The 27,938-nt window shown below is 37.2% G+C and overlaps 2 protein-coding genes across 4 annotated transcripts in view; one reads left to right on the top strand and one right to left on the bottom strand.

The window, feature by feature from the left end:
- LOC311283512 (E3 ubiquitin-protein ligase RNF19B-like) overlaps positions 1-27,938 on the top strand; it is a 320,725-nt gene that overhangs the window by 251,897 nt on the left and 40,890 nt on the right. The window lies entirely within an intron of this gene.
- Positions 1,966-19,691, bottom strand: LOC311283513 (uncharacterized protein). Of its 3 annotated transcripts, XM_084397973.1 has the most exons (9): positions 19,509-19,671; positions 19,278-19,397; positions 18,933-19,076; positions 18,695-18,817; positions 7,907-7,969; positions 6,529-6,576; positions 5,956-6,063; positions 5,187-5,405; positions 1,966-2,774 (listed from the first exon to the last, which is right to left on the bottom strand). In XM_084397973.1, the coding sequence occupies exons 1-9, from the start codon at positions 19,645-19,647 to the stop codon at positions 2,713-2,715; spliced, it is 1,026 nt and encodes a 341-aa protein (XP_084254099.1). In that variant the 5' UTR covers positions 19,648-19,671; the 3' UTR covers positions 1,966-2,712. The 3 variants fall into 3 exon arrangements, with proteins under 3 accessions (XP_084254099.1, XP_084254100.1, XP_084254101.1); XM_084397974.1 differs by lacking the exon at positions 6,529-6,576 and having other exon boundaries at positions 19,509-19,691; XM_084397975.1 differs by lacking the exon at positions 18,933-19,076.

Below are 27,938 nucleotides of genomic sequence, written 5' to 3'. Positions count from 1 at the left end.
TTACTGGGATCATAAGAGTGTGTAAGAGTGGAGAAACGCTGGACTGGCTTTACTGGGATCATAAGAGTGTGTAAGAGTGGAGAAATGCTAGACTGGCTTTACTGGGATCATGAGAGTGTGTAAGAGTGGAGAAACGCTGGACTGGCTTTACTGGGATCGTAAGAGTGTGTAAGAGTGGAGAAACGCTGGACTGGCTTTACTGGGATCGTAAGAGTGTGTAAGAGTGGAGAAACGCTGGACTCGGACGGTGAGCTTCAGGGACTGACGGCTGTCCTGAGCATGTAGAAATATGCAGATTGTTCTGGAGTTTCTGCTGGATTTAATGCCTAAATCATATCGTTTACACATTGGACTCTTTGCAGTTGTTCTGTGTGTTTAATATTGCAGTTTGAACGCTTTCATTGCGAATAGACTGTGTTTCTAAACCAGCTCAAAGTTTCAATAGTATCAGTCACTCTCACCTTAGAAATTAAACACTGTCTGTCTATTTCATATACAATAATTTAACTATATTTCCTTACAACAATATTTTAATATCTGATAGAAAATCTAAAACGTTCTCAGGAAAGGTTTTCAAAAACCCCATAAATTATGTTACCCATAAACTATCATTAAAGCAGGACAGTCCAACACAATCTGCTCTAGTTCAGACTGAACATCATGTGATTCTGAGTGTCAGTGCAAGTGTTTTAGTTCAAATCTACTCAGTTCTATTCCTCATCTATATATATATATATATATATATTCCAAACCCATATTAAATGTGTTCCTTGTGTCTATATCAGTTTGGTGTGTGTGTAGTGCAGGGGCATAATTTGTGGGGGGGTTGGGGGGAGATAACCCCCCAATATTTATACCATGATCACATGAACAATATGCAGAACCCAAACTTCAACCCCCCCCCCCAATGTTCAAACCAAATCTACGCCCTTGGTGTAGTGTGTAATTCTGCAGCTCTTCTATTTGAGGAATGAATGTGATTTCAGTGGAAGAGAAACACTGACATCTGCTGCTGAGACACACACACACACACACACACACGCACACACGATTATCAGACGTGTTGCTCTTTAACACTCAGAAACCAGAGCTTGTCAAACTGAGCTCTTCAATGAAGGATCAGAAAAGTGTCATAAAGGTTTCACAACAATATGCATTATATTCCACATATGAAGTCAGATGAAAGCTCTTGTTCAGTGTTGGTCTGTGTACTTTTTTTTCCAATTTGAAATGAAATAAGCAAAAACGAGAAACCGTGCCTTTATTTTTTTTTTTACGTTTTTTGGTTCAAAAACGGATAAATGATTTCAAAATCATTTTAATAAAGGAGTAAATAAAAACAAATAAATAAAAAATAAATGCCATTCTTCACAGTTATAGACAAACCTGCACACATGCTAACACAAGATTCACTGCTGTTGACAGAAGTGTGCTGGATTAAGTCTTCACGTGTGATTATGTGTGGCTTTAGTTCCTGACGTCAGTATTCTCTGTGAAACCGGTCTAACTCGTTTTCTCGCCGTCTATGGGATTTAGTTTCTAGGTTAAAGGTTTATTTATGAACACAGTTGTTCATTTACTGTTTTCAAGAACAGCGAGGTCCAATTCAGCCAGTAGACTTTCTTTTCTTCCTTTTACCAGACATTTTTAACTAAATCAACTTAAAAATTTGAGGAATAAAACAACGTTGTCTTAAGAAGGCAATAACATGAGAAGAGCTAAAATACAAAGTTTCAAACAACTATTTGATGTCCAGTTTGAGGGTTGCAAACGTTTAAGTTCACAATAAAACAAGGGTTTAGGAGACTCTGAGACAATGGGGCAGATGCTGGTTAACATCAACTCAAGTATAAATAAAACTAAACAATCATAATATAAATGGCTTATTATTATTATTAAAATAAATGATTAACATTTCAGATCTACTGATCTATTCATATACAAATGCAAATGAGAATATTGTTACTCAGACTTTATACATTTTATTTTGTATTCGGTTTGCATCTGACCGTTCACAGATCAGCAATGAACACAAAGCAGAACAACATCTCAGGTAAAACAAAATAGCATATATACATTAATATACATCAATATACAGAATAATATACACTGTATATTATACAGTATATAGAGGACAGGGACTACATGCTTGCACTGGAAGTGTCAGATAAACTCCATGATTATCACAACTGTGATGATGACAAAAGAGACACATAACATAATTCACATAATAACATTTCTTCCATGAAATACACATTTAAATTTAACAAAAGCAGAAAATCTGGACAAAAGTAGCTTAGACTAAACTAGTTTGTCCAAAACACTCGTGACCCTTAGTTTTCCAATCTTCTACAAACATAAAAATATATATAAATAAAATCAACAAAGTAAATTAGTGTATGTTTTTACCATGCATATTGTTCTCAAATGTTCTCTCTGTCCACATGTCATACTAACAAGAAACCACAGGCACTGCCATGTGAACACAGATGGCTAACAATGTTTTCTGGGATCACAGCCCTGGACAGATGCTGGTGGTGAAGCTGGAAGTACACAGCAGGATCAGTGTCTGATGATGGACCTGATGATGGGAATCTTCACTGTTTGACAGCTGACCCACATGTCCACCAGCCTACTAGGAAAAGTCATGCTTCTTCCCATCATATGAAGTATTCAGCTCTTTCAACTGAATGCCAAGTGAGTCCAATGAAGCTATAAGTCGGGGCGTAATCTTTCACTGGAATTACTCCTGCGAATTCCCTGTTCTGGTAAGCCTTTGAGAAAATGAGAAAATATCAAAACATCAGTCATAAACAGTCTTTTAAAAAACTTGAACAGTATATATATATAAATATATTTATAATTAAAATTATATATTTTATATCAATGTATTGAATCAGTGAAAGGTATTTTTCATCCATCCAAATTCAGTCCAGCTCCTTATCTAATCTATGATAATATATTTTATTATAATCATAAGCAATATAAACACAATTTAATTCAGTCGGGGGATCGGGAAAGGTCCACGAGCCAGAACTCAATCCCGAGTCACATGAGATGTCTGCAGTGTTTATTGCCAGTACATAAATGAACCTTTATGTTATGTCATCACAGATTAAATCTATAAATCATAATATTTATTGAATTTATGAAGAAAAGGCTCTATCGATATTGCCTCAATGGTGTACAGTGTCTTTGGGGGGAATGCTGAGGCGGATTGCTGGCAACAGCCATTAGGATTGTTTGTGTTTTGGTCTTAGTGACTTAGAAGTCATCTTGACTACTCCTAACGTTTCACAGATTTAGGGGCTAATTTTAGCGCTTACTGTAAATGCTCTGTGAAAAACTCTTAGAGCAAAAATTTAGGAGTCCTAAAATTAGGTCTAACGCACCCATTATTTTTAAGAGTTTCTCCTAAACCGGCAAGTTAGGAGCTACTTTTAGCCTTAAGATGTTGTGAATGCGGCAGTGGCGTAACTTTGTTTTAAAAAAGTGGGTGGGACGGGGGGGATTTATGCTAAATCATAAATCAGATGTACGTACAATAACATTGTAGCAATCGATTTAAATAGTACATTGGGTTTAATTTGTCACTTAATGAGGTTTAATGTTGTTAGTAGCGAGAATTTTCATGTGAATACATAAATCCGATATGTAAAGTGTACATTAAAATGGTCCAGTGGCAGAACTTTTGCCAAGCGTGTCAGAGGTTCTGAGTTCTAATCCGCACTCATATAGGTTTTTTTTTTTTTTTTTCATCAAAACCGATTATGTTTATCAGTGGTTGTATATCAGGCAAGGATACGTTTCTATGCATTTTGTTTTGTAATTTCACCAGAATGAATAGAGAGTGTCCACAACGGATTGAAGCGCGCGTCCGAGTGAAGACTGCGTGCGAGCCACAAACAAACACAGTATCCGCTGATCGCAGCGGCAACGACCACTTTGATCAGTTGATTTCAAAAACAACACATTTCAGCGCTAGATCGCCTCTTATTTAACAAACGAACGAAATGAATGCTCTGCTAGTTAACTGGATATGTTTTATTTATTTGTATCGGTACATTCGTGCCGTGAGATGTTTCAAAAGTGATGGGGACAATATCGACCTTAGAAAAAAGTGGTGGGGACATGTCCCACCCGTCCCAAATTACGCCTATGGAATGCGGCCAATGTCGTCAATGTGGCTACAGCGTAATATCATAGTGGTATAAATTAAAATTAAAAAGTGAATTAGATTAGGGTATATGAGGCGATTTTGAACACAGCCAATGTGTTCAGGATTGCTTGACAATCACAGGACCTGTAGGTGTGCTGAAGTCTGAAGTCTGCAGAGAGTTTACTGGAGTATGGTTGACTAGCCCTGATTTAGCGTAAGTTTATGCGACAATAACATACTAAAAACAGACACGCTTTTCCTTTGTGTTTTTACAGTACAGACGACAATGTTGTAAAATGATCCTGTTCACACAGATCCACAAAAACGACTAAAAACATTGTATTCTGCTATAATGAACTCTAGAGAGAAGCATTTCGTATATATTATACACTATATTAGCATATTCATTATATTTACTTAACCTGTAAGTAATGTCTTGATTATTTAATGTATGTTTAAAAAACTTCATCATGAAAACAAGTTATGACAGCCACTGTGTAAATGATTATATTTCAAAAATGAATTGGAGTAGAAAATTTATTTATAATTAGATTTAGAAGTTATTATATATTATAAAAAGAAGCAATTTTGTGTTTAGTGTATTACTGCTGTACCGAACCGTGACTTCATTACCAAGATACCGAACCATGTTTGTGTACCGTTACACACCTACTGTAGTTTTTACTATGTCTTGTTTTTGATAGTTGTCTGATTGCATGGAGACAATAACAGTATTGATTTAAAAACACTTGCACTTTGAAACTTGTTTTCAAAAGTTTGCATTTCCAGGCTCCCAAAACGCAGTCGTCATGTAAATGAACAGTCAAAGCGCATAAAAGTTTTCTGTTTTTAGCTGAAAACGGTGTTGTGCAAACGGCCCTGAATGAATACTATCTTTTTGTAAAGTATCTCCTGTATGTGTTTGTGTGATGATGCATGCTGGAGGTCCAGTGATCATCTAAACTCACGGATCAGTTTCATTCAACAGTAAAAACAGCTCAAATAAGGAGAATGATAATACACGTACCAAACTCTGCTTCAAACACAAGCTGTTGTATTCTGAGTTTGGTGTGCTCTCTGCATCTAAGATCCATCCTCTTTAGAGATGGAAGCAAATTTAGCACAAACTGCATGTCTGGGTCTGAGGGAACAGCTGGAGCTCCTGCTGGAAGATCATACGCTGTTTCTTCTGTCCTGTCCCTCATATTATCATCGCTGGGAGTGCTCGGCATTCTCGTCCACTCATCTACGGCAAAAAAAAAGATCACTGTGTTTAGTTTAAAATAACCATCATGCAGGTATTGAAACGATACCGTAACACGTTAAATCGGGTTCTTATTCATGAAACACAAAAGGAAATGTTATGCAAGTTAATTCAGCAGACAATATAAATTAACAATAAAAGTTGAATGAATGATTGGTGAAACTACAGAGCCCCTAAAGGGACATGCTGGTCCTTGAGGACCATTCACTCGTGTACCAAATCTTCAAACCAAGTCTGCAAAAACGCAAATAAATATCTGTTTACAATTGGAAAACTATTTGCATGACATAAATCACATTTCTATATCATTCTAAACTAACAACTCTTGTGTTTGGTGAAGGAATCTAAAATGCCACATTCATTTACAGATTACTTACAACCAGTGTGATTGTGTGGAAAAAAAACCCTGGAGCCAATTTGTTAGAAATCAAAAATCAGTGTTTTGATACAGAAATTAATTTTCCGCCTTGTATTTTGTTTATAGTGTACAGAATGTACATATGTATCTATATGTGTGTTTCCTCGTGCTTACGGTCAGTGATGGAGAGGGATCCGGCTGCTGTAGAAAGAGACATATAATCGTCCTGTGCTGGAATCGCTGCTCCTCTCTGCTGTAATGAGCTGCCAACCTTCAACCGATCTGATGAGACCACCACAACATTCAAGAAACAGCTGAAGACACACTTCTTTCTACGAGTACTAAAATATACACAATCTTAAACAGAACACTTATATTCTAAAAGACGCTATATTCTATTTCTCTTTTGCTGTAGTTTGTGTCCTAATCAATCGTATACTTTAAATGTTGTGTACTATGGGTATTTTTGGCTCTCATGAGAAACTGCTTGAGTTCGTTTTTTTGTAAGTCATAGGATGAAAGCATCTGCTAAATGAATAAATGTAATTATAATAAACATCAGATACATATCTTGCTGAACGGTTTTTAGAGTTGAAGCCACTTCTCACGCTGCCTCTGCTTCTTTTTGTACACATTAATAGAGATTCTGCTTTTTCTATTTCACTTTAACAAGTGACTATAAATAACAGTAAATAATGATATCAAATGTAATAATTAAAAAAAGCTATTTTCAAGGAATGTGTGTACCTGAATTCTCAAATTCCTTCGAAAAACCAAAATATTTGAAAAAGGCACCTGAAAATAATACAGACAAAAAAAAAAATTAGTTAACCGAATCGTCTCAAGTCTACTACTGCCTAGGCAGTAACTGAAATCTGTGAGTCTGTGAGCAAATCTTGGCTCAGTTCTATTGTCTAAACTTTAGTCGTATAGCTAGCCAAAATATCAGAAAATATGTACCTTTGGAAAAACAGTAACTCCAAATAACTCCAAGTAACTCCAAATTTTATATATATATATATATATATATATATATAAATATATATTAGTCTTGATTTGTGTAAATATGGCTAAAAGCGTCTTCCAAATGCATTAACGCTGGAGGAAATGTGAAACAACTGATGGCAGAGCAAGTTGAGCGCCTGCTTATGCTCCAGCTGTTCATTAAAGGGGTCATATGATGCGATTTCTTGTTTTCCTTAGTTAGTGCATGTATAAGATCTGCAGAGTTACAAAGCTCAAAGTCTAAAACCTAAAGAGATGTGCGTTATAAAAGTTAAGGCTCAGCCACACCTTCCTAAAACGCTTCGTTCAGACACGCCTCCAAATCTCTACATCAGTGTGTGGAGTTGTAAACTCCAATTGTAAACGCAAAGAAAGAAGGCTTAACTTTTATTCTCGCTGTATTATTGTTGTCGCCATGTCGTGGAGATGCTGCGTCTCATTGCGAAAGCCAAACTAATTTGTGGTTACGAGTAGTTAAGTTTTATTTACAGCACTGTTCCAGAACAGTACAACCAAAATATCCGACAGTGTGCTGCGCATTTTTCGGAGGACTGTTTCCAGAACCTGCGAGAGTAACATTAGCTACAAGCCAGCTGTGCACAGACTGATTCTAAAAAGTGGGGCAATAAATCTTTGCATGTACAGTATGGCGCTTCTGACTCAGACACAGCCTGAGATTTTAACATTTTCCTGACATTTTCTGGATCAGAATCGGGCTCAAATTTATAAAGTAGTACCACGCTTTTCAGAACGATGAGCTTTGTGAAATTTGACTAGTTTCAGAAAGGCGGGGCATAGAGGAGAAACAATATACAATAATATACAGTGTGTGTAACATAATTACTTTTTTGAACCTTAAAATTGCGTAAACATATTGCATTAAACCAATGTACACAAAATAATGTTCTTTTTAGAACCATCATATATGACCCAAGATTACATATATCAGCTTGAGTTAACCAAGATTAATAATTGCTGTAAAAGCATTGTTTGTCAGATCATTTTTACAATTAAATTAACTAAAGCTAAAACGTGAAAACCAATTATCTTAAGTGTTGTACATAATTTAGTTATACTGTATGTGTAGAGTAGACATTCATATTCATCATATGTAACACACCTGTAAACCCTACAGCTTCACTGACTCTCCTGTGGGCTTTGGTTCCTCCAGGGTCAGGTGTTCCTACATCCCAGGGAAAACAAGAGGATGAATGAGATGTAAACAGAGCATTGAGACAGTGGAACAAGCATTCAAGTCTGTGAAGACAGTCAGCAACTATTAGACGTGAAGAAGGACTGTTCTTGTGAAATACTACAATGGAAATTATAATTTAAAATATTATTTAATAGTATCTTATCAAATGAAGAAAATGATCCTTTCTCTAAACTTTTATTTAAAAAAAGATCTGGTGTTTCCTGCACATTATCAATACATGAAAGTGTGGCAGGTTAAAGGAAATACTTACTGTCCTGTTATGGGTTTAAAGGTTTTAGTAAATTCATAGGATGTGAGTATCTTAAAATATTTAAGGTTAAAAAGCTCATGCGTTCAGTACTAGTAATAAGGATTTATACAATTCATATAATTGTGTTAAAAAGCTAAAATCTGACATGTGTACAAAGGGTAACAATCATAAGAGGAATATGTACACGTTATATTGATTACTTCATTTTATAGTGCCTAATCTACGGGTAAAAAGTGTTCATCTGTGATCGCCAAAGTGATCTTAATCTATGCGCCCGTGATTGATTGCTTTTGTCTTCCAACCCTTTTCTCCGGGGAAATCGCAGCCTTTTCCTCATAACACTAAAGTTTTCAGTGAGGAAACACCCATATCACTCTTGTGATTATTTTTCCCCTTTTTCAGGGGTGTAACAAAAGCAATTTAATTAAAAGTGAAAATGTTTTAAAAAGTTTTTAATACAAGTTAACATCAAATTTTTAAAGATGAATATTTTCATTAAAATGTGCACCATGATAGTATAATGAACATATCTCAAAACTATATCCCACATTTTTCTTCACATTTTGTTTTTAGAGAAAATGTTTTGAAGGAGTGATTCTGGAATCCACTGCTGCTTCAATGTACATGAATGAGTGATTATAATCAGGGTATTAATCAATATTTTTCCTTCTAAATATCACTGTCATTGAATGAGTTCCCTGGAGATTGTACTTTGTTATAGAAGTTACCAGTGTGATTACTGAAATGTGCTTTTCATGTATTCTTTAATGTCAGTATTTGATATCTGAATGCAGTAACAGTGCTTGCTGATTTATCCCGGCTTCCAGAAATGAAATAGGGACTTGTTTTGTGTTTGAAAAAGGTCTTTAACGTGTTAAAACATATAGCGGTCATCGAAGTCTATAGTTTAAGGCACCATTTCTCAGTTAAAGCAAGACCCGGAAGGTCACGGCGTGCCTAACTTTAGTGTCCGAGTGTCAGCGGTATAATCTATAGAGATATGCTTCAGTCTGTATATCTGTATATGTGTGGAAAATTACATTTTTTTATCTTTTTCTCAGCCAATCAGAAACTGCAATCTGAAGCAAGGACGTAGCTTAGACCTTGAAGGGTATAACTGTGTGTGTGTGTGTGTGTGTGTGTGTGTGTGTGTGTGTGTGTGTGTGTGTGTGTGTGTGTGTGTGTGTGTGTGTGTGTTGTGTGTGTGTGTGTGTGTGTGTGTGTGTGTGTGTATAACTGCTGCGATCTTTGTAACTGTAAGCAGGGTTACAGGGTTAACTTCTGCTGATGAAACTTCAAACTATCTTCAGTAAAACTTTTCTTAAATTTTTTATAATTAATAAATAATTCTAACTCTGTGTGTTCATTCAAAGATCTGCAGGGCTGCCAACTTTTGAGTTTAGCTTGGAGTGAGTTTTTTTTTTTCCGATTTTGATTCAATATTCACTAATTTGGATACATGTTTATTTTAAATTTTATTAAAAAAAAATAATCTCACCTAATGCTGTAAACATAGAGGGCCCAATCTGCTGGTATTATTAAAGGTTAAAAATAACATTAAATTAAATATAATGCAGTTTTTGTTATAATAACAATTATTTAATGACATAAGTAAAAATATAATAAATATGTAATATAGTGCTCAGCAAAATCTCCTCTCTGGCTATTTTTTCTATTCAGTTAACATGCTATGGTCATTAAATGGCTTTCCTGAGGTAAATGTAACGTTATGTGACATAATTGTTCTCCTGCTGTTATATTGACCTCTTTCCGTGGTTGAAAAACACTAATTGTTCGATATTAGGTATACTTTCGGTAAGTTGTACTCAGAGCCATAGAGAGAAAGAGTTGCGACACTCTTTGATGTCGCCGCTATGGCTGTCACGTGGTTCATGTAAGCCCCAATAGTTCTAAAACATACGCTGGCTGTCATGTTCTTCTATGGGACAGACAGCAGCGATTGCATTATTGAACGGTAAATATAAAATAAAACACACACCCAAGTACTTTTTCAGCTGTTATTGCATTTTGTTAATGTCAGTTTTGCATTTGGAGACAAGTTTTAGGCTGTATTTTTGGAGGGAAAAGCTAGTGTTCATGTTCGCATGGGTAGTAGCACTGGCTTTAGCGGCTCTAACTTAACTTTTCCATATCATTCATCTGATGATGGACGTCTCATGATATTTATTTTAGCACAACTGGGCTGTATTAGGCTATTGATTCACGTGATTTTGCTTATAAATTTTGATTCAGCCATTAGCCTACCTTCGTGATCACGCAAAGAGGTCTGCCGTGGCGGCCGTTCAGAGTTCGCTTAAATATTTTTTATTAAACAATGACAGACAACAAAAATGTGTGCTTGTGTGAACAAGAAAAGCAAAAACCAGGGGCAGGTGATCCATGAAACAGACAGGACTGGTGATGGCCATAACAATCCTAGAGGTCCAGCATTGTTCTCACAAGCCGCTTCACTCAAGACAATAAAACATAATGAAAAGTTAGTATATCCCAAAAAATTAAATTAAATAAAAGTTGCTATAAAGGTGGTAGTGATTCATTACCGAACTCTTACTGTCACAGTGACAGCTGACGAAGTCGCGCTAGCTAACTAGCTAGCGCAGTGCTTGAAAATTGGATGAAACATCCAACATAAAATATAAATAATTACGCTGTGCATGTACAAATGAAGACCAGTATAAGCATCGAGTATAAGCATTATAAGACCAGTATAAGCATCGCAAAGGGCCTCTGATACAAAATAGACAGTTGACAATTCAAAAGAGGTCGATATTTCAGCAACTTAACTCTAGAACAACTCGACGCGCAGCAATGTAAGTGAATGGTGTCCAACGCCAAAATGACAGTGTTTAGAACTATTCCGATCTTCTAATCCCGGAAGTAGGCGGTTAAAAGCGCCGCCATTATTTACAACGGAGGTCTATGGGAGTGTCGCAACTCTTTCTCTCTATGGCTCTGGTTGTACTGCATCTTTAAATAAAAAAGTAACAGATGATGGGTTCACGTGCACTTGAACTGAGGCGCTCAGCAATCTGTCACGTCACATTTACAAGCGCCAAACGTATTTTTGTCTGAATTTCGTAATAAAATTGACGGAATCTAAGAGCTGAGAACGTTTTCCTCCACGTTTTCCCTATTTAAATACGGTTACAGGAGTAGTTACACGACCAAGTATGGTGACACAAAATAAAACGTGGCGCTTTTCTAAGCGGGTAAAAAGGATAACTATGATGTATGGTGGAATAGCACTGGCTAGGGTTGCCAACCGTTCCGTATAATACGGAATCGTTCCGTATTTGACACATAAAAGTCTTGTTCCGTATTGAACTGATACGGAACGCACTTTGTTCCGTATTTTTGAGAATCAATTCAGTGCAGTGAAAAAAAACCCCGACGGTGCGGTAGATAGGCTACTAATTTCTCCCCCCGGATTGTCTATGATCAGCGTAGCGTTTTTAACATCTTGGAACATCATCAGAGAATGCCCTTTTAATTGGTCGTTTCAGTCATTGTGAGTCACGTATCGTAGCAACGATGACGACAAGTGACAACAGCGGGAAATGTAAAAATGACTTCCTCCGAGCAGCCGGCGAAAAAGAAAAGAGCACAAAAATATAGAATTGAATGGGAAAATGACTACCCGTGGCTGGAATGCGTGAGGGACAATGAATACACGGCCGAGCGATGTCACGGTTCCTTGTCCGTCAGACGTCTCCAGCTGATATGGTAGGCTATGTAATTTTAAGACTCAAATTAGTTCATAAGAAAGTGATTATATTAAAAGAGATATTACAAGTTTAGCCTAACATTGTAAAGAAATAAAAAAAGTACACATGGAAAAAATAGCTGCACAATGTGCTTAGTCTGGAGGTTTATTTATTTCTGTGAGATTTTCCATGTGCATACATACAGGTGTTGTATTGCTTGAATGCAGTATTTGAGTGCAATATTTTAGATTTTCTTTATTAGCTTTTTTTATTTATGTTTTTATATTATTGTTTTGCACTGGAAAGAAAGTTAACTATAATGGAAGTATAATTATATAAATATATTTGCACTACACCTCCTTAAAATGTTGTCTAATTAAATTAAAATATATTTTTTTGCACTGGAAAGAACATTCTAGAAGTCTAATTCTATTGAATAAGTTTGCACAAGGCTACAGAAGTTTTGAATGTTAGATGTTGTATTTGTTTAAGTTAAAAAATAAAATGTATTATAAACTAAACAAATCCATGGTTCATTGTTGGCAAAATGATCATGATAGGCTTTATATTTCACATCTAACTTATGTGGTTCAGTCTTGTATATTGATTAGGCCTACTTTGCTATTCTATAGGCCTATAAGTTGTATTATAATATGCTACAATGTATTAAATATATTTATCTAAATATATCAATTAGTTTCCACAATATTCACCAGAAGTCATCATTTCAGGAGTTTTTTTTTTTTAATTATTCCTTGGGGGGCGTGTCCGGGGGCGTGTCCCCCCGTTCCTTATTTTCATTTCAGAGAGTTGGCAACCCTAGCACTGGCAGCACTTCGACTCAGCGCAGTAATATCATCACTCCTGAAAAATCCTCTCCCCCTCACTTCTGTCATTAGAACCAACGTGACTTTTTACTGCTAAAAACTACTCGTGTAACTGTTTTTAAATAGGGAAAACGTGGAGGTGTTTGGTCGCTTCTAACTTCATCTCTGTTTGGTCCCTAATGAATGAACTGGGCTAAGCTAAGCGCTATCACAGTGTCACCGCGCGCTAGAGCGATTGAGTGCACGCACTGAGACGAGAGAGGTGTGTATCAACTCGTCTTAGTTAAGGGAATAACATAGTTTAATATGAAAAATCGGTGGAGTGTCCCTTTAACCCCTAACAGAAGTAATTAACATTATGACAAAAAAGCATTTTAGTTTGACAATACTTATACTATATCCATAAACAGTAGGCTTTATGTAATAATATAATACGCTGTTCTTGGCAACAACAATAACGAAGTCCTGTGTTCTTATTTTTAAATATTGTATATTTTTCTGATAATATGGAGAGAAAGCAATATATAATCACAAAAGATATATTTTACATGAAACAGAACCAGAAAATATTTCAGTATATTGCCTTTTCAATATTGGGGGTTTGTGGGTGAAATACTATGGAAGTCAATCCGTGTATCATTCGTTCAGTCGTTTTTTCATTTAATATTGAAAGTAGAAAAATGAGAAAACGGTTCCTATTTCGATTTTTCTTCTTTTTTTTTTAAACGAAAAACAAGAATTCAGCTTGATTTTTAGTTTTTCGTTCTGAGGTAGCAAAATTAATAAACAGCTGGAATATTCGATTTCTACACGTGGGCGGGAATGAAACGCCCCTTTCCTCTGATTTGTCAGCCGAATATCAAACTGTCCCGTCATCTGGGGCACGTTCAAGTTCAAAACGGTGCGCAACGCTTTGCTACGGTTTCCGGGTTGAACGTCATGTTTCCTGGAAACGGCGTGCACCGGTGTGCAACGGGGTTTGAGATGCGTTTTCTCTTGTTTGGTGGGTGTGTCAGAACTGCAGTCCAATCAGCAGCAACATGTATATAAAGCATGCGGTATTAAAGTGAACTCGCACAATGGGCAAGTCATTTACAGATGTGTTGATGCAGCTCGGTATACGCGATTCATATTCACATATTCATATTCAATGAATATATATATATATATATATATATATATTCACAACTGAGGATATTAGAAGACATGTTTGAAAGTTTTATTGTAAAAAATATAGGATATCAACATAATGATGTAGTTGTTTATATGTTTAGCTTCATTGCAAGTGTATGACATTTGGTATAGAAATAAACAATGGTAATTAAGTGCTTTTCCTAAAAATGAGAAAGAAAATACAGGGTATTAAAACAGTAGAGCTACAAAAAAAGTCAGTATGTGAGGCTAAATAGATCTGTTTTACTCTGAATTAGGTAAGATGTGTGTTTCAGTTTCAGCAATGCCTTCACTCGACTGGGATGTTCTCTTGTGTTCTGGGCAGCAAGTGCAGTAACTGTGACATTGGGCATATTTTGTAGTATTAAACACATATTTATACCGACTTCATCAGGCTCAGAAAATGTTTTGTCAGGGCTGAACGCAGCCCTATTCTTCCTCAGTTCTGCACTGCAGAATAAGAATCCTCCAATGTGTGGATTCTTAACGCGTTTATTGCAACTACATTTCATCTTTTTTTCATCAACCAGACTAACGAATGGCTCGACACAACCCGTACTGGGGAATAGACTAGACAGGGCTTTCTTCTTTGTAGATATAAATTCACCTACGCTTTGCATCAGCTGGGTATGCAGGGTAAATGATGGCTGTTAGCCTACCATGGTCACCCTTGATTGCCCAGTCATTTTTTTTTTTTTTTAATAAATGAAGATATAAATCAATATAATTAGGTGTAAATTAAATATTTTTAACACTAATACAAAAAGAAAAGAATAATGCATTGACTATATAATAGGCCTATATAAACGTAAACGCATGAATGCATAATATGATTAGCCTATCTAACAACCAACAACAGAGATATTAAAATACATATCTCTTCTGAGTTTTATAATGTAGGCCTTGTTAAAAGACATTAAAATGTATTAATTTATATCTCAAAGAAACAAACGCATTTTATTATTAGCCTATTCAGAAATAGTGTAAAAGACAGGTAAATAAAATACAACATTAACATTATAAACACTATTAATAACATATAGGCTATGGCAAATCTTTAAATGAATGGTATTCAGAAAACAACAAGAATGAAAAATAAGTAGCCATGTAGGCCTATAATAAAAATATAACCTAATAGCTTATAATAATAGCCTATTGTGTCCTTTATTATAAACAACATTTAGCCTATTTTAAATGCCAAGCCTAAACAAATTTATTTTAATCAAAACTGAAACTGTACCGACGTTTGTTTCGCGCATCTCTTATTCTGTCCAAAGTTTCCATATTTGCAATGTAGCATTTGGATGCTAACTACAGTAGTAATGTAAAGAAGGCTTCATACTTCAGTCGAGTCCCAATATACACGTATAGGTTAAATCATCATCTTCACAGCATGGGAAATGAGTTTGGAATAACTGCTGTGCGGCACAGCCTTTATATTGTACAACAGACCAATTAAATTAAGCAGAATAACTTTTTATATATTTGGTTGACTGTGTTTTATTTTAATAATGAACAGGCTGCAATGTCAAGTTAGCAATGCCAGAAGTGAACTGATAATAGCCTAGATGTTGTGTGAGCGAGCGCCGCGCCGGCGCCATCACTTGGATTTGTTGCTCAGCAGGGGAAATAACTTAATATTCTGTCGTTTAATACTCTGTCATTCGAAACAGTAAAATTTATATTTTTATTTGTGTACACTCAAAATGACTACAAAATGCCATGCCTTTGAAAAATATAGAAAACAACATGATGCACTGCTTTAGCGCGTCTCAGTCTCCTTGAACATCTTTCTGGCGCACACCAAAAATGAACCAAAATAGAGTAAATAGCCTTCTGACGCGCCTACTTTTCAAAGTCAACATTTAGATTATTTTAAGTAAAATGCATTATATAGTCACTTAGGAATAAAAAACAACGTGGTTCATGATTAAAAAAAAACCCTGGCACTTGAGAACTCTGGTCTACAAAGAAGAAAGCCCTGTCTAGTCTATTCCCCAGTACGGGTTGTGTCGAGCCATTCGTTAGTCTGGTTGATGGAAAACATATGAAAAAGTTCCAATAAACACGTTAAGAATCCACACAACGGAGGACTCTTATTCTGCAGGGCAGAACTGAGGAAGAACTGATGACGGGACAGTTTGATCTTCGGCTGACAAATCAGAGGAAAGGGGCGTTTCATTCCCGCCCACGTGTAGAAATCGAATATTCCAGCTGTTTATTAATTTTGCTACCTCAGAACGAAAAACTAAAAATCAAGCTGAATTCTTGTTTTTCGTTTTAAAAAAAAAGAAGAAAAATCGAAATAGGAACCGTTTTCTCATTTTTCTACTTTCAATATTAAATAAAAAACGACTGAACGAATGATACACGGATTAAGTCAGTGGCTAACGTCAACTTTCTGGTTACCGACATTTTTCAAAATATCTTCATCTGTGTTCAGCAGAAGAAAGAAACTCATACAGGTTTGAAACAACATGAGGGAGAGTAGGCTAAATGATCCTGGCTGTATGGTTAGCGAGACACATGCCTTATTATGACCGCCGCTAGCGTAGCGTAGCTAGCGATAGTTTTTTTTTTTCATCATCTACTGAATTTTTCGTCAACGATACCAGGGACACCGAAACACCGGGGAACATGAAATTTGGTGGGCATGTAGCCCCACTAGACTTTCACGGAAAAATTTCGTTTGGTCCCCGGGGGCCACTCCCCCCCCGCGCTGGGCCCCCCCAAACCCAAAAAATGCAGTTTTTCCTAAATAACTACCTGAACCGTGGCACCGAGGATGAAGACATTTTTATGGTATGTTGGTCTTAAGGGCCCACATCAACCTAGCCCATAATCACTCATTTGTGATTTGCGCCCCTTACCATAAAAAATGAAAATGCAATATTATTCTGCTTTAATTGCCTCTATCTTCAGTTGAAATGTTCAGAACTGCACCATATTTCATGTGTATGATTAACTTGACATCCTCTGGGGGTATCCTCTGCTAAGTTTCGTAGAATTTCATCCATGGGGGGGTATAAAATAAATTCATTTATGTGCACATTTAGTGACTGTACACTCATCGGCCTGTAGATGGTGCTGTTGAGCGAAGGGTTGCTGGTTTAGGATGATACTGTCACACACACATGCAGGAATACAAACAAACGCAAGCATGCACACACACTGACATCCACACGCACAGACACACACCCATACACACACATACAAATCCACATGCACAGACACACACACACACAAACAGACACGCGCACACACATGTACGCACGCATACATACACGCACAGACACACACACACACACAGACACACAGACACACACTATGAATACATTTTATCAGCGTTATGGACATAACATGAATTACACACACTTTACAAGTGTCCTAAAAACTCTGTGAATTATTAAACAAACTGCCGATGTAGCATGAAAAAGACTTGCTTGAACACAATAAGTGTGTTTTTGAAACTCATTTTTGTAATACATTATGTAGGGAAAACCACTGTTATGGATGTGACGTTTTCACATTATGGGCCCTATCTTGCACCCAGCGCAATTGACTTTGTACACCGACGCATGTATTATTCCTATTTTGCACCCGCGCAAAGCCCGCTTTTTCCTCCACAGAAGCACGTCGCTAAACTAGGGAATGAACTTGCGCTCCCTGGGGCGGTTCAGCGCAAAAAAGGAGGCGTGTTCCGGCACAAACGTTCCTTCATGCTATTTTGCAGGTTTAGAAAACATTGCGCCACTAACCAGGAAAAAACAGTTTAAAGTCAGTGGCGCGTTGCGCATGTTATTCATATGCCATTTTAAGGGCGCATGCTTGGCCATAATCAATGTAGTGTGTGCACAACGCGCATTCACTTTGATTCTCTCATCTACACAGAAGCAGCAGTTTTCATTTTTGCAAATCATACATTATTACGATAGATAGATAGATAGATAGATAGATAGATAGATAGATAGATAGATAGATAATTTATTATAAAAGCATACATAGCTTACACATTTACCCAAATTATCATACGCCTTTTTAACCGAAGTTAATTTGGGTGGGTTTCTCCATCCCCAACGTCCCTGACGAGAGCGTTGCTCTCCTCGGCTGTGAACCGCTCCTGGTGTGCGTCTGGCAAATCCGCCGTTATAATAGGAATCCGCTTTAGAACAAGCGCGCCTGCTCTTAAGATGACGCTCTGATTGGTTTATTTCACGTTACGCCCAAACCACCCCTATGAATAATGAAGGGTGGTCTCATTTATCCCGCCGGGAAAATAGCAACAGCGCCAAGACCCGCCCACAAAGTTACTTGCGCTTTGCGCTTTGACACTTGCGTTTCAGATCGTTAAAATAGGGCCCAATGGATGTTAAGTGTCTAAACTAATGACTTTTGATATAAAACTTAAATAGTAACGGCAAATAATTACAAAACTCTAAATTATCCATGATCCACAGGAATACTCCAGACAGTCTTTTAAAATATACAACTTATATACATAAACACGCAATACAGCCAAATTGCTCCACGTCATTTATTTTTGTGGAAAGCCAGTGCAGGCCTGAGCGGCGGTCATATTTTATACCGCCATGCGGTACATCTAGTTATTTTCAAATTCATTAAAGGTGCCTGTCTTTCGTTTTCAGATAGATAAATTATATAGGCCTAATGCCTAAAATATGAAAATTTTGTAAAGCAAATTGTAAAAGTATCATACCTTGTCCTTCAGGCATCCTGAGCACGACGACCAGGAGAGACAGATGTTCAATGTTGCGCGATTTAAATGTTTGATGGTCTTCCAGCTCATCTTGACCGAAAATCACCCTCAGTCTCTTTGAGTCTGACAAGAAAATAAAACCCATATTTAAAAAGATTAAAATGATGATGATAAAATGTTGGCCTTTTCCTGTAGAATGCCATAAATGCAAAGATTATGAAATATCCCATCAACCTACCGCTTACTCCAGGAAACAAACTTAATGCTCTTTCCTTCAGCTTTCCAATGGTGAACTTATCAAACTCTTCACTACATGACGCCACAGATAATACTTTAATCGTATTTTTATTAATCCTGATTCGGACCTGAAAGGCCATTGTGGCTGTGTTCAACAGAAGAAAGAAACTCATACAGGTTTGAAACAACATGAGGGAGAGTAAATGATCCTGACTGTATGGTTAGCGAGACACATGCCTTATTATTTTCAAATTCATTAAAGGTAAAAGTGCCTGTCTGTCGTTTTCAGAAAGATAAATTATATAATGCCAACATTTCTGTGAAGTAAATTGTAAAAGAATCATACGTGCACCAGGCATCCTGAGCACGGCGACCAGGAGAGACAGATGTTCAATGTTGCACGATCCAAATGTTTGATGGTCTTCAAGCTCATCTTGACCGTAAATGATCCTCAGTCTATTTGAGTCTGACAAGAAAATAAAACCCATATTTACAAAGATTAAAATGATGATGATAAAATGTTTTTTCCAGTAGAATGCCATAAATGCAAAGATTATGAAAGATCCCGTCAACCTACCGTTTACTCCGGGAAACAAACTTAATGCTCTTTCCTTCAGCTTTCCAATTGTGAACTTTTCAAACTCTTCACTTGATGACGCCACAGATAATGCTTTAATCGTATTTTTATTATTCCTGACGCGGACCTGAAACGCCATTTTGTTTCTGTTCAAGCAAATACGTTTTCTGACTGATAAATGCTGGCGGCATCACAACGAGCTTTTGCTTTCACTTTAAAGGTGCAATATGTGAGACTGACAACTAGCGGTTGAAATGGGAACTGCAGTCCAAACTCTAAATATTGGAGACAGTAGCGAGAAGCAATATGTGCCCTGTCCAGATACCCACACTTGTGGCCTTTGTACTTGACCACTTGTCTACTTGCATGACGTATTTCCTCAATTTGGCCCAAGTGTTCAAGTATTGGTGTAAAGACTGTCACTGCAAGTGTAGAACTTTTGATCACTTGATGGGACACAGTTATAGTCTTGCAAAAAAAAAAGTGTTTACAGAGCTTTTATTTATTATATTTTCAATACTTTGCATTTAAAATAAACTTCTACATGGTCTGTTCAGTAGTTGCTATGTAACTAACAGAAGACAACATTAAAATTGTGGTGCTTCTAATTAAGTGATAAAAAACAGTTGCAAATGTTGTACAAAATAGGCTACACACACCTTACTCATCTTTGCTATATGTTTTTATATGTATCTAATTAATTTAAATTACAGTGGAATGTTTTCCTCAACATCTCATGATGAGTTCCCTAACATAATGCATGATGGGATACGCTTAGCCTCGAACACCGTTCCGAATATATTCACTGTAAAAAATGTTCGTAATTTTAACGGTAAAAGACTGTAAAAATGCTACAGTGAAAAACTATAAATTGGTTAACAGAAAGTTTCCGTACTGTATACGGTAAATAACTGTGATAGATCTAATGGTACATTTAATGTAATTTTACTGTAAAATACTGTTAAATTTACAGATTTTGAAAGTGAAAAAGAACAACTCATTGTATAATTTACAGTGAAAAACCGTAAATTGACATTCCCACAATTCCCTGCGTGACACTTCACATTTGATGTATTTCTGCTGAAATAACTATGTTTCTTCATAGTTTTCTTCGTTTTTTTTTTCTAATCAGTTATGTACATTAGGGTTTTATGTTACATTTAATGTTGTTAAATTAATGTTTATTGCATTTTTAAAATATCATGTGTGTTGTTACCGTGATGGTGTTTAATGTTTGTGTGAATAACACTGTGCAGCTTCTATAGTTCTAGTTTTCTTGTGGAAGAGCTGCTTGTGATGAGCTTTGATTGATCATGTGACTCTCATCACTGCAGTGATTGGTGGTTATCAGAGTATTATGGTACAAAACAGATATTAATACTTCAATAGGATGGTAAATTCACATTATATCAGATAATAAAATACGTTTTATTACTGTAAATTTTAGTTAAGTCTGTAAAACCAATAACGGGTTGCTACCGTATTTTTGACGGTAAAGTTCTAGCAAATCACGGTTACATTTTTTACAGTGTAGTGTGGGTTAGGAGTGCATTAAGGGGCATTTTTCTGACATGGGACAGTCTTGTACACTTCCTTCCTGTCACATGCACATGCTCTCAAGTGGACAAGCCCGCGAGTGTGGGTAATTGGACAAGGCCATTATCTGGCTGCAGCCAGCAGATCAGGGCGCAGCGAGTGATATACAATATAAGCAATATACTTACAAGTCCAACAGCATGCGAGGACGTGTTGGGGGAAGTGAGGTAGCCTATGCCGTAAAGCAGTCGAATTTTGTAGTTCTTTTTGTGCTGCTCGGGTTACTACCCGAAACCCGAAGTTTAAAAGTACGATTAAAAACTATACAAACCCCGTCAGGCTATGGCAGACATGTCATTCAACCTATTGAATGTACCATCACAAGCGTTTTGGAAATATATAATGAAGGTTGAAAAGTTACTTAGTGTTACTTTTAAAATGCAAGCACGGCTAATGCAATGCATATTATTTCAATTAGTGCAATTGACTTGGTTGATTTATGACCTTCTGAACTAGTGAGGTTTGACTCAAGTCTGTACTACAGGTTTCATGGTTTTAGTGACAGCATTTATGAAATATTTTGTTCTTCCCAGTTATAGACAAACCTGCACACACACATGCTAACAGAAGATTCACTGCTGTTGACAGAAGTGTGCTGGATTCTCCTGCTAAAGTCTTCACATGTGATAAAGTGTGGCTTTAGTTCCAGACAGTCTCTGTGAAACCGGTCTAACTCGTTTTCTTGCCAACTATATAGGATTTAGTTTCTAGGTTAAAGGTTTATTTATGAACACAGTTGTTCATTTACTGTTTTCAAGAACAGTGAGGTCCAATTCAGCCAGTAGACTTTCTTTTCTTCCTTTGAACTGACATTTTTAACTAAATCAACTTAAAAATGGAGGAATAAAACAACGTTGTCTTAAAAAGGCAATAACATGAGAAGAGCTAAAATACAGAGTTTCACTAGCCTGACGTCGTCATACTCAATTCTAGTCAGAATGTGAGTCTGATACTTCTCCATTGAGCTTTGATTATGGGGCGTATTTCAACCGAACCAGGAAAAAAAAATCCTCTGCACTCAATTGGATAGACCTACAACCAATCAGAGCAACGGAGTAAGTGACGTATGTTTTTCATTCATGTTTCCGATCGCGGTTCTCTGTTCCTCTTTTAAAATTAATGCGCTGTCGATATCTTCTATAACAGACGCGATGGCGGAATCTACACATGATGTTTTATAAACAAATTTCAGGAGGAGCACATTCAAATAATCAATCCAATCAACCGTCTATCAGCATGAGAGGAAAGCATATATTTATTCACTCGGTCAACTCACCTAACATGACAGTTTTCAGCATCCCTGCACTCACTCTTGGCTTGTTCTTCCACAGCCAGGAATACGGGGGGAGTACTTTGGGTTCGGGCCGAATACCGAGCCCGAAGCCTCTCCTCAGACAGCACGCCAAATATGCATTTATTCTATCTGACTTATTTGTAAGCATGAACTCGTGAAATCTCAATTCTTCAGCGGCAGTCATTTGAATTCAACCCAAGCGCTCGTTGATGACGTGGATGATGACGTTACCGTTGCTTATCTGTCCATCATCGTATAAAGCCCGCCCTGACAATTTGATTGGTCCGAACAATTTTTGTTCGGGCATAATAGCTCCTCAACGGAGCGAGTCCAGACCGAACTTCCCGACCAAAAAATATTGTGGGCGGGGTTCGGGCTGGCACCCAGGCTAGAGTTTCACACAAATAATGTCCAGTTTGAGGGTTGCAAACGTTTAAGTTCACAATAAACAAGGGTTTTAGGAGACACTGAGACAAAGGGGCAGATGCTGGTGTGATGGATTTTTTAATTAATCAAGTTTAATTAATCAACTAACATTTGTTTTTCTTGCAGGAACGACATTCATATGCTTTTAATGTGTCCAAACTCTTTTGGGAAAACTTGTGACTTTGAGTGTGTGTATTAATAACAGAAAGGGGAAGTGAAACTAGACTGATGACTAGTTCTCAAACCTTGTGATAAGTAATCACAAAATCAGAGTTTGCTTGTGCCAGTGACAGAGGGAAAAGGTTGGGGCTTTTGAACCAATTGAACCAATCATATTGAAGGTGACATGTTAGTCTCTGTTTTCTCGATTCTGTTAAGACTGTTGTATTCGTGTTTTCTGGTGGGATTCTCAATGGAATTTGTCTGAGATCCTCCGGCCTTGCTTCTTGGGAGAGATTCCCTGAGAACTGCTCGAGAAACTCTCCCGGCCGTGATTAAAGCACTTAAAGGACATTTGCTGAAGTCTGTTTGTCGATTTATTCCTAGTTTAGGAAGCTAGTTTAGGGGAACAAGTAAGTTAGTTGACTATTATTGAATTGGGTGTCGATTAGTAGACGCCCCAGTTTCTTCTTCCCATATGAAGTGTTCAGCTAGTTTAACTGAATGCCAAGTGAGTCCAATGATGCTAAAAGTCGGGACGTAATCTTTCACTGGAATTACTCCTGCGAATTCCCTGTTCTGGTAAGCTTGAGTCTTTGAGAAAATGAGAAAATATCAAGACATCAGTCATAAACTGTCTTTTTAACTAGGTACTTGTACAGTATATACTGTATATATATAAAAAAAATCATATAATTAAATTTTTTTTTTTATATCAATGTATTGAATCAGTGAAATGCATTTTTCATCCATCCAAGTTCAGTCCAGCTAAAGGTAAATAAAGACTGAGAGTCAATGTTCAGAAATTAATTATTATAATGTTTTGAACATTACAAAGAATGTTGTACTGTAGCTGTGTTTTCTGGTGTGTTCGTTGTCAAACTCAAATATTATTTTATTTTTAATTAATAAAAAATGCTATTATTTTATATGAAAAAGTTAATAATTGTACTTTATGAAAATATTTTAGTTTGTCTTGTATATGTTTTTATTAGATCAGATTACATTTTGTCATTACATTACATCTGTCATATGGTCATGTTACAATGTACCCCACCTATGGGGCATGTTGTCACATTTCACTTCCATTCTTTCGGGGTATATCAAGATAAAAGTATATACTGTATTAATAAAATAAAACTACATAATTGTACTAGACATGTGGGAAATTAATGTGGGAAAAAATAAATACTCTGAACCATAAGTAGATTTACACAAATGTCAAAAAAAAAGTCAAAAAGCGTTAGGTTGTACCCCGCTCTGTTGCTTGATGCATTTTATAATAGAATCATAAATTAGGTTCAGGGTCCATTTTCTCAATATTTCACAGATTTTAAAAAAGCAAACAAGAATCTGTTCTGAATTCACCACAATTCACTGCTTTGACAGACAAATGTGCTCAATTTCTCCAGCTAGAATCACTTCAGATGAGACTGTATTTGTAGCTTTAGTGTTTGACGTAACATGAAGCAGACATACAGGCCTAACCTGTTTCCTTATTTTGTAGTTTATAGGTGGAAGGGTTATTTTATGAACACACATTAACCATTTTCAAAAATAGTGAGGTCCATTTCAGTCAATAGATTTACCAAATAACTACATTTACATTTATTTTACAATAAAACGAAAAGTGCTAAAATACAAAGGTTTAAACATAGTCTAGAAGAAATATGAAATCCAGTTAGACAAATCTTTTCCAGACAAACAGGAAAAACACTTAATTATCTTCCTATCGTGTTTGCCTCTTTAATGACACACATGTAAGTTCAAAGACTCTTCTGAGATTAATGCACAAATTAAAATATATATATATATATACTATTTGTTACATGAATTTTGTTAGTCTCAATATCACATTAAAGGTGGAAAAAGTTCTGACATGACTTTTCTTGGATTCATTTTTTACTTATTACATTTAATTTTGTTTTACAAAAGTATGATTTGTATTATGTGCTCTTTCAGTTTCTGAGTGCATTCAGTTTGCAGCTGTACACGGATACGCAATAAAAAAAACAAAAAAAACAGAATGGCATTTCAGGTATAAGTGAAAAAGCATTGGCAAGATTATATTCAGACCCTGGAATGGGACCAAAGGTTACCATAAAGGTCCATCTAAACACTTCCACTGGAAGTGTGTCAATGGTTTATTAGGGGTTCAAGCACGAATTGCTGAAACCCTATTGTAATTGTACTGATTTTTTCAAACCGTAAGGCCTAGAGACGTGAAACCTGGCCAGATGGTAGGCCTCAATTTGGGGACAACCTATCAGAGTATGACCCCGATTGGCCGATAGGTGGCGCTACAGCAACCAAAAGTACAAAATCGCTGATAACTCTTAGGCCGTTTGACACTGTGATCCCTGGCTCAAGGTGGACAAAATGGCCATCTCCAAATTCGATTTAGGGAGGAAACATTTTTCAGGGTATAGGCGAATCCGCGATATAAGCCACGAGAGGCCATAGTTTTGACCACTGAGCTGAATTCGCAACGTTTCTGCAGAACACTGGTAGATAAGTCCGAATAAAACTGAAGCTCTGCGCCCTCGTGGTTAATCGTCTTCTTCAATGCTCCTCTGAGAACAGTTTCCTTTTCGGTAAACCGCAAGAAACGAATCAGAACACTCCTCTGGGATGAATTCAGATTACTGGGCACAAAAGTAGGATACCGATGGGCCCTCTCGATATCCAAGGCGAGAGAATCCGCGGGCAAATCTAGCCATTTGGGGATAGAGGAACAGAGAAACGACGTGAGCGGACCGGAGCCTTCAGCTCCTTCTGGTAGACCAACTATTCTCAAATTCTTTTGTCGACCTCTGTTCTCTTAACTTTTGAGGCGTCCACTTTTGACTGAAGTTGTTCCACCTTAGTCAGTAAATTAGCAAGCTGGCCTTCGGACACTGCCACCGAGTCTTCCACGGAAGAAATCCTCCCTTCAGCCTCTGTTAGACTAGTCTCAATACCAGTAACGTGCGGTGAAATCTTGTCATGGGTAGGCTGTGACCTATCAATGTGGCATATGTTCATATATTCATTCAGTTAATGTAGCAACCCAAGTTCATATCAGGCATAATCACATCGCTGCCTGCATACAGCAAAGTCAGTCATATGTGAGGCTAATGCACAATCAAATCTAATAATCAAATTAATGGACACATCTATATTATGACTTATACAACAAACAAATGTTTTGTGCAGGACACAGTAAGAGGGAGGCGGCGCGGTGTCAGCGAACCGACAAGTCACTATTGTGTAGTTTGTATTAATGCCATGGTTCAACAGATAATGTAAAGGTTAAATAATAATTCACTTAGACTTTATAAGAAGCAATTGCGACTTTATTTCACACAATTCTGACTTTATATCTTGCAATTCTGACTTTATATCTCGCAATTCTGACTTTATATCTCGCAATTCTGACTTTATATCTCGCAATTCTGACTTTATATCTTGCAATTCTGACTTTATATCTCGCAATTCTGACTTTATATCTCGCAATTCTGACTTTATATCTCGCAATTCTGACTTTATAACACGCAATTGCGACTTTATTTCACGCAATTCTGAGAAATAATGACAGAATTGCGAGATGTAAACTCGCAATTGTGAGATAAAAAGTCGCAATTATCTTTTAAAATGTTTTATTCTGTGGCGGAAACAAGCCTACATACCTCATGGCCTCTTCCTCCCATCCATCTTCCCTGACGCATATCTACCGGGCCGGTAGTTACCTGAGAAAACGTTTTGGAAAAGACGGGCTATGGACACAACCAACTCTATAGGAGGGGAGGGGAGAACTCCCTCACATGGTACAACCCATGCAGAGTCTGCGCGCTGCTGTGTCAGAATGCGGAACGTGTGTAGCCTATGTAACTAACGTGACAAATGTGAAAAAACAAAAATCCTCGACCGGCCCAAAAGTGAAGCGGCCCACCGGGAATTCTCCTGATTACCCACCCCGGGCCTGTTTACAGCCAACGCTAGGCGCCGCTAGATCGGGAAGCGCGGATTGAGTGGATCACGTGACATGAAGCAAGCTCGGTCTCTGCCTCAATCAAGCGGGAAGGAAGTCGACCGGAAGTTGAAGCCGGCCGCGTGCCACCATCTTGTAGCAGAACTTCACCTGCTGTTAGCATTGACTCCCATTCATTTTGGCATCACTTTGACAGCGAATAACTTTACATCTGAGGCGTTTGAAGACTCCATTTGTCCATTATTTATTTCTAAAGAAACACGACAATGTATAAAATGCTCCATTACCTTGTATCTTACGTTATGGCCCCATAGAAGCAGTTTTTGTAAAAGTAGGCTAACGATTGTGTCATAACCACGCGACTCTCTGTCGCACAGTAGAGAGATTACCGTATGGACAGGAGGAGAAGCTTGCGAGCAATCGGGGGGACGTGGAGGCAAAATGACAATATAATTAATCAGAATACCTAGCAAAAGTTTCTCCTGCTCCAGCTCATGGACAGCTCCTACTCACACTCTCCGTCTCTGCAAGATTCGGAAGGGAATGATTCAGATTTCTCTTGGCACAGCTACTAGAAGACAGACGGTTTGCTCACGTGGTCCGTGTAACGCTTTGCTCGGTTTGAGTCTGCGCGTCAGAAAAGGAAGTGCTAAGAAATTGCTAAAAATGGGCTTCACTTGTCTCAATTGAGTTCCAATGGGATGGCTCTGTCCACTTCTTATACTGTCTATGGCCTCAATTCAAGACAGCATGAGAACTGACTGCGCATGTGCAAACCACGTAAACTACGTTCTATGGACCAAAGAGGCACTGCTAACCTCTGCCTCAATGGCCATGGCCTTGAATTTCCTGCATGAAACAATGGTTTTAGGAGCAAACAATGGCAAAATGAGTATATTATATGTGTATTCCTGAACATTTTTGTTACAAAAATTAATATTTGGAATAAAATAAATGCAATTAATAATGTGGTGAATTAATAAAG

This window comes from Rutilus rutilus (genome assembly GCF_951802725.1).
Source record: "Rutilus rutilus genome assembly, chromosome: 23".
NCBI lineage: Eukaryota > Metazoa > Chordata > Actinopteri > Cypriniformes > Leuciscidae > Rutilus > Rutilus rutilus.
Note: the sequence above shows the minus strand (reverse complement) of the source record. Positions and strands in the feature narration are given on the sequence as shown.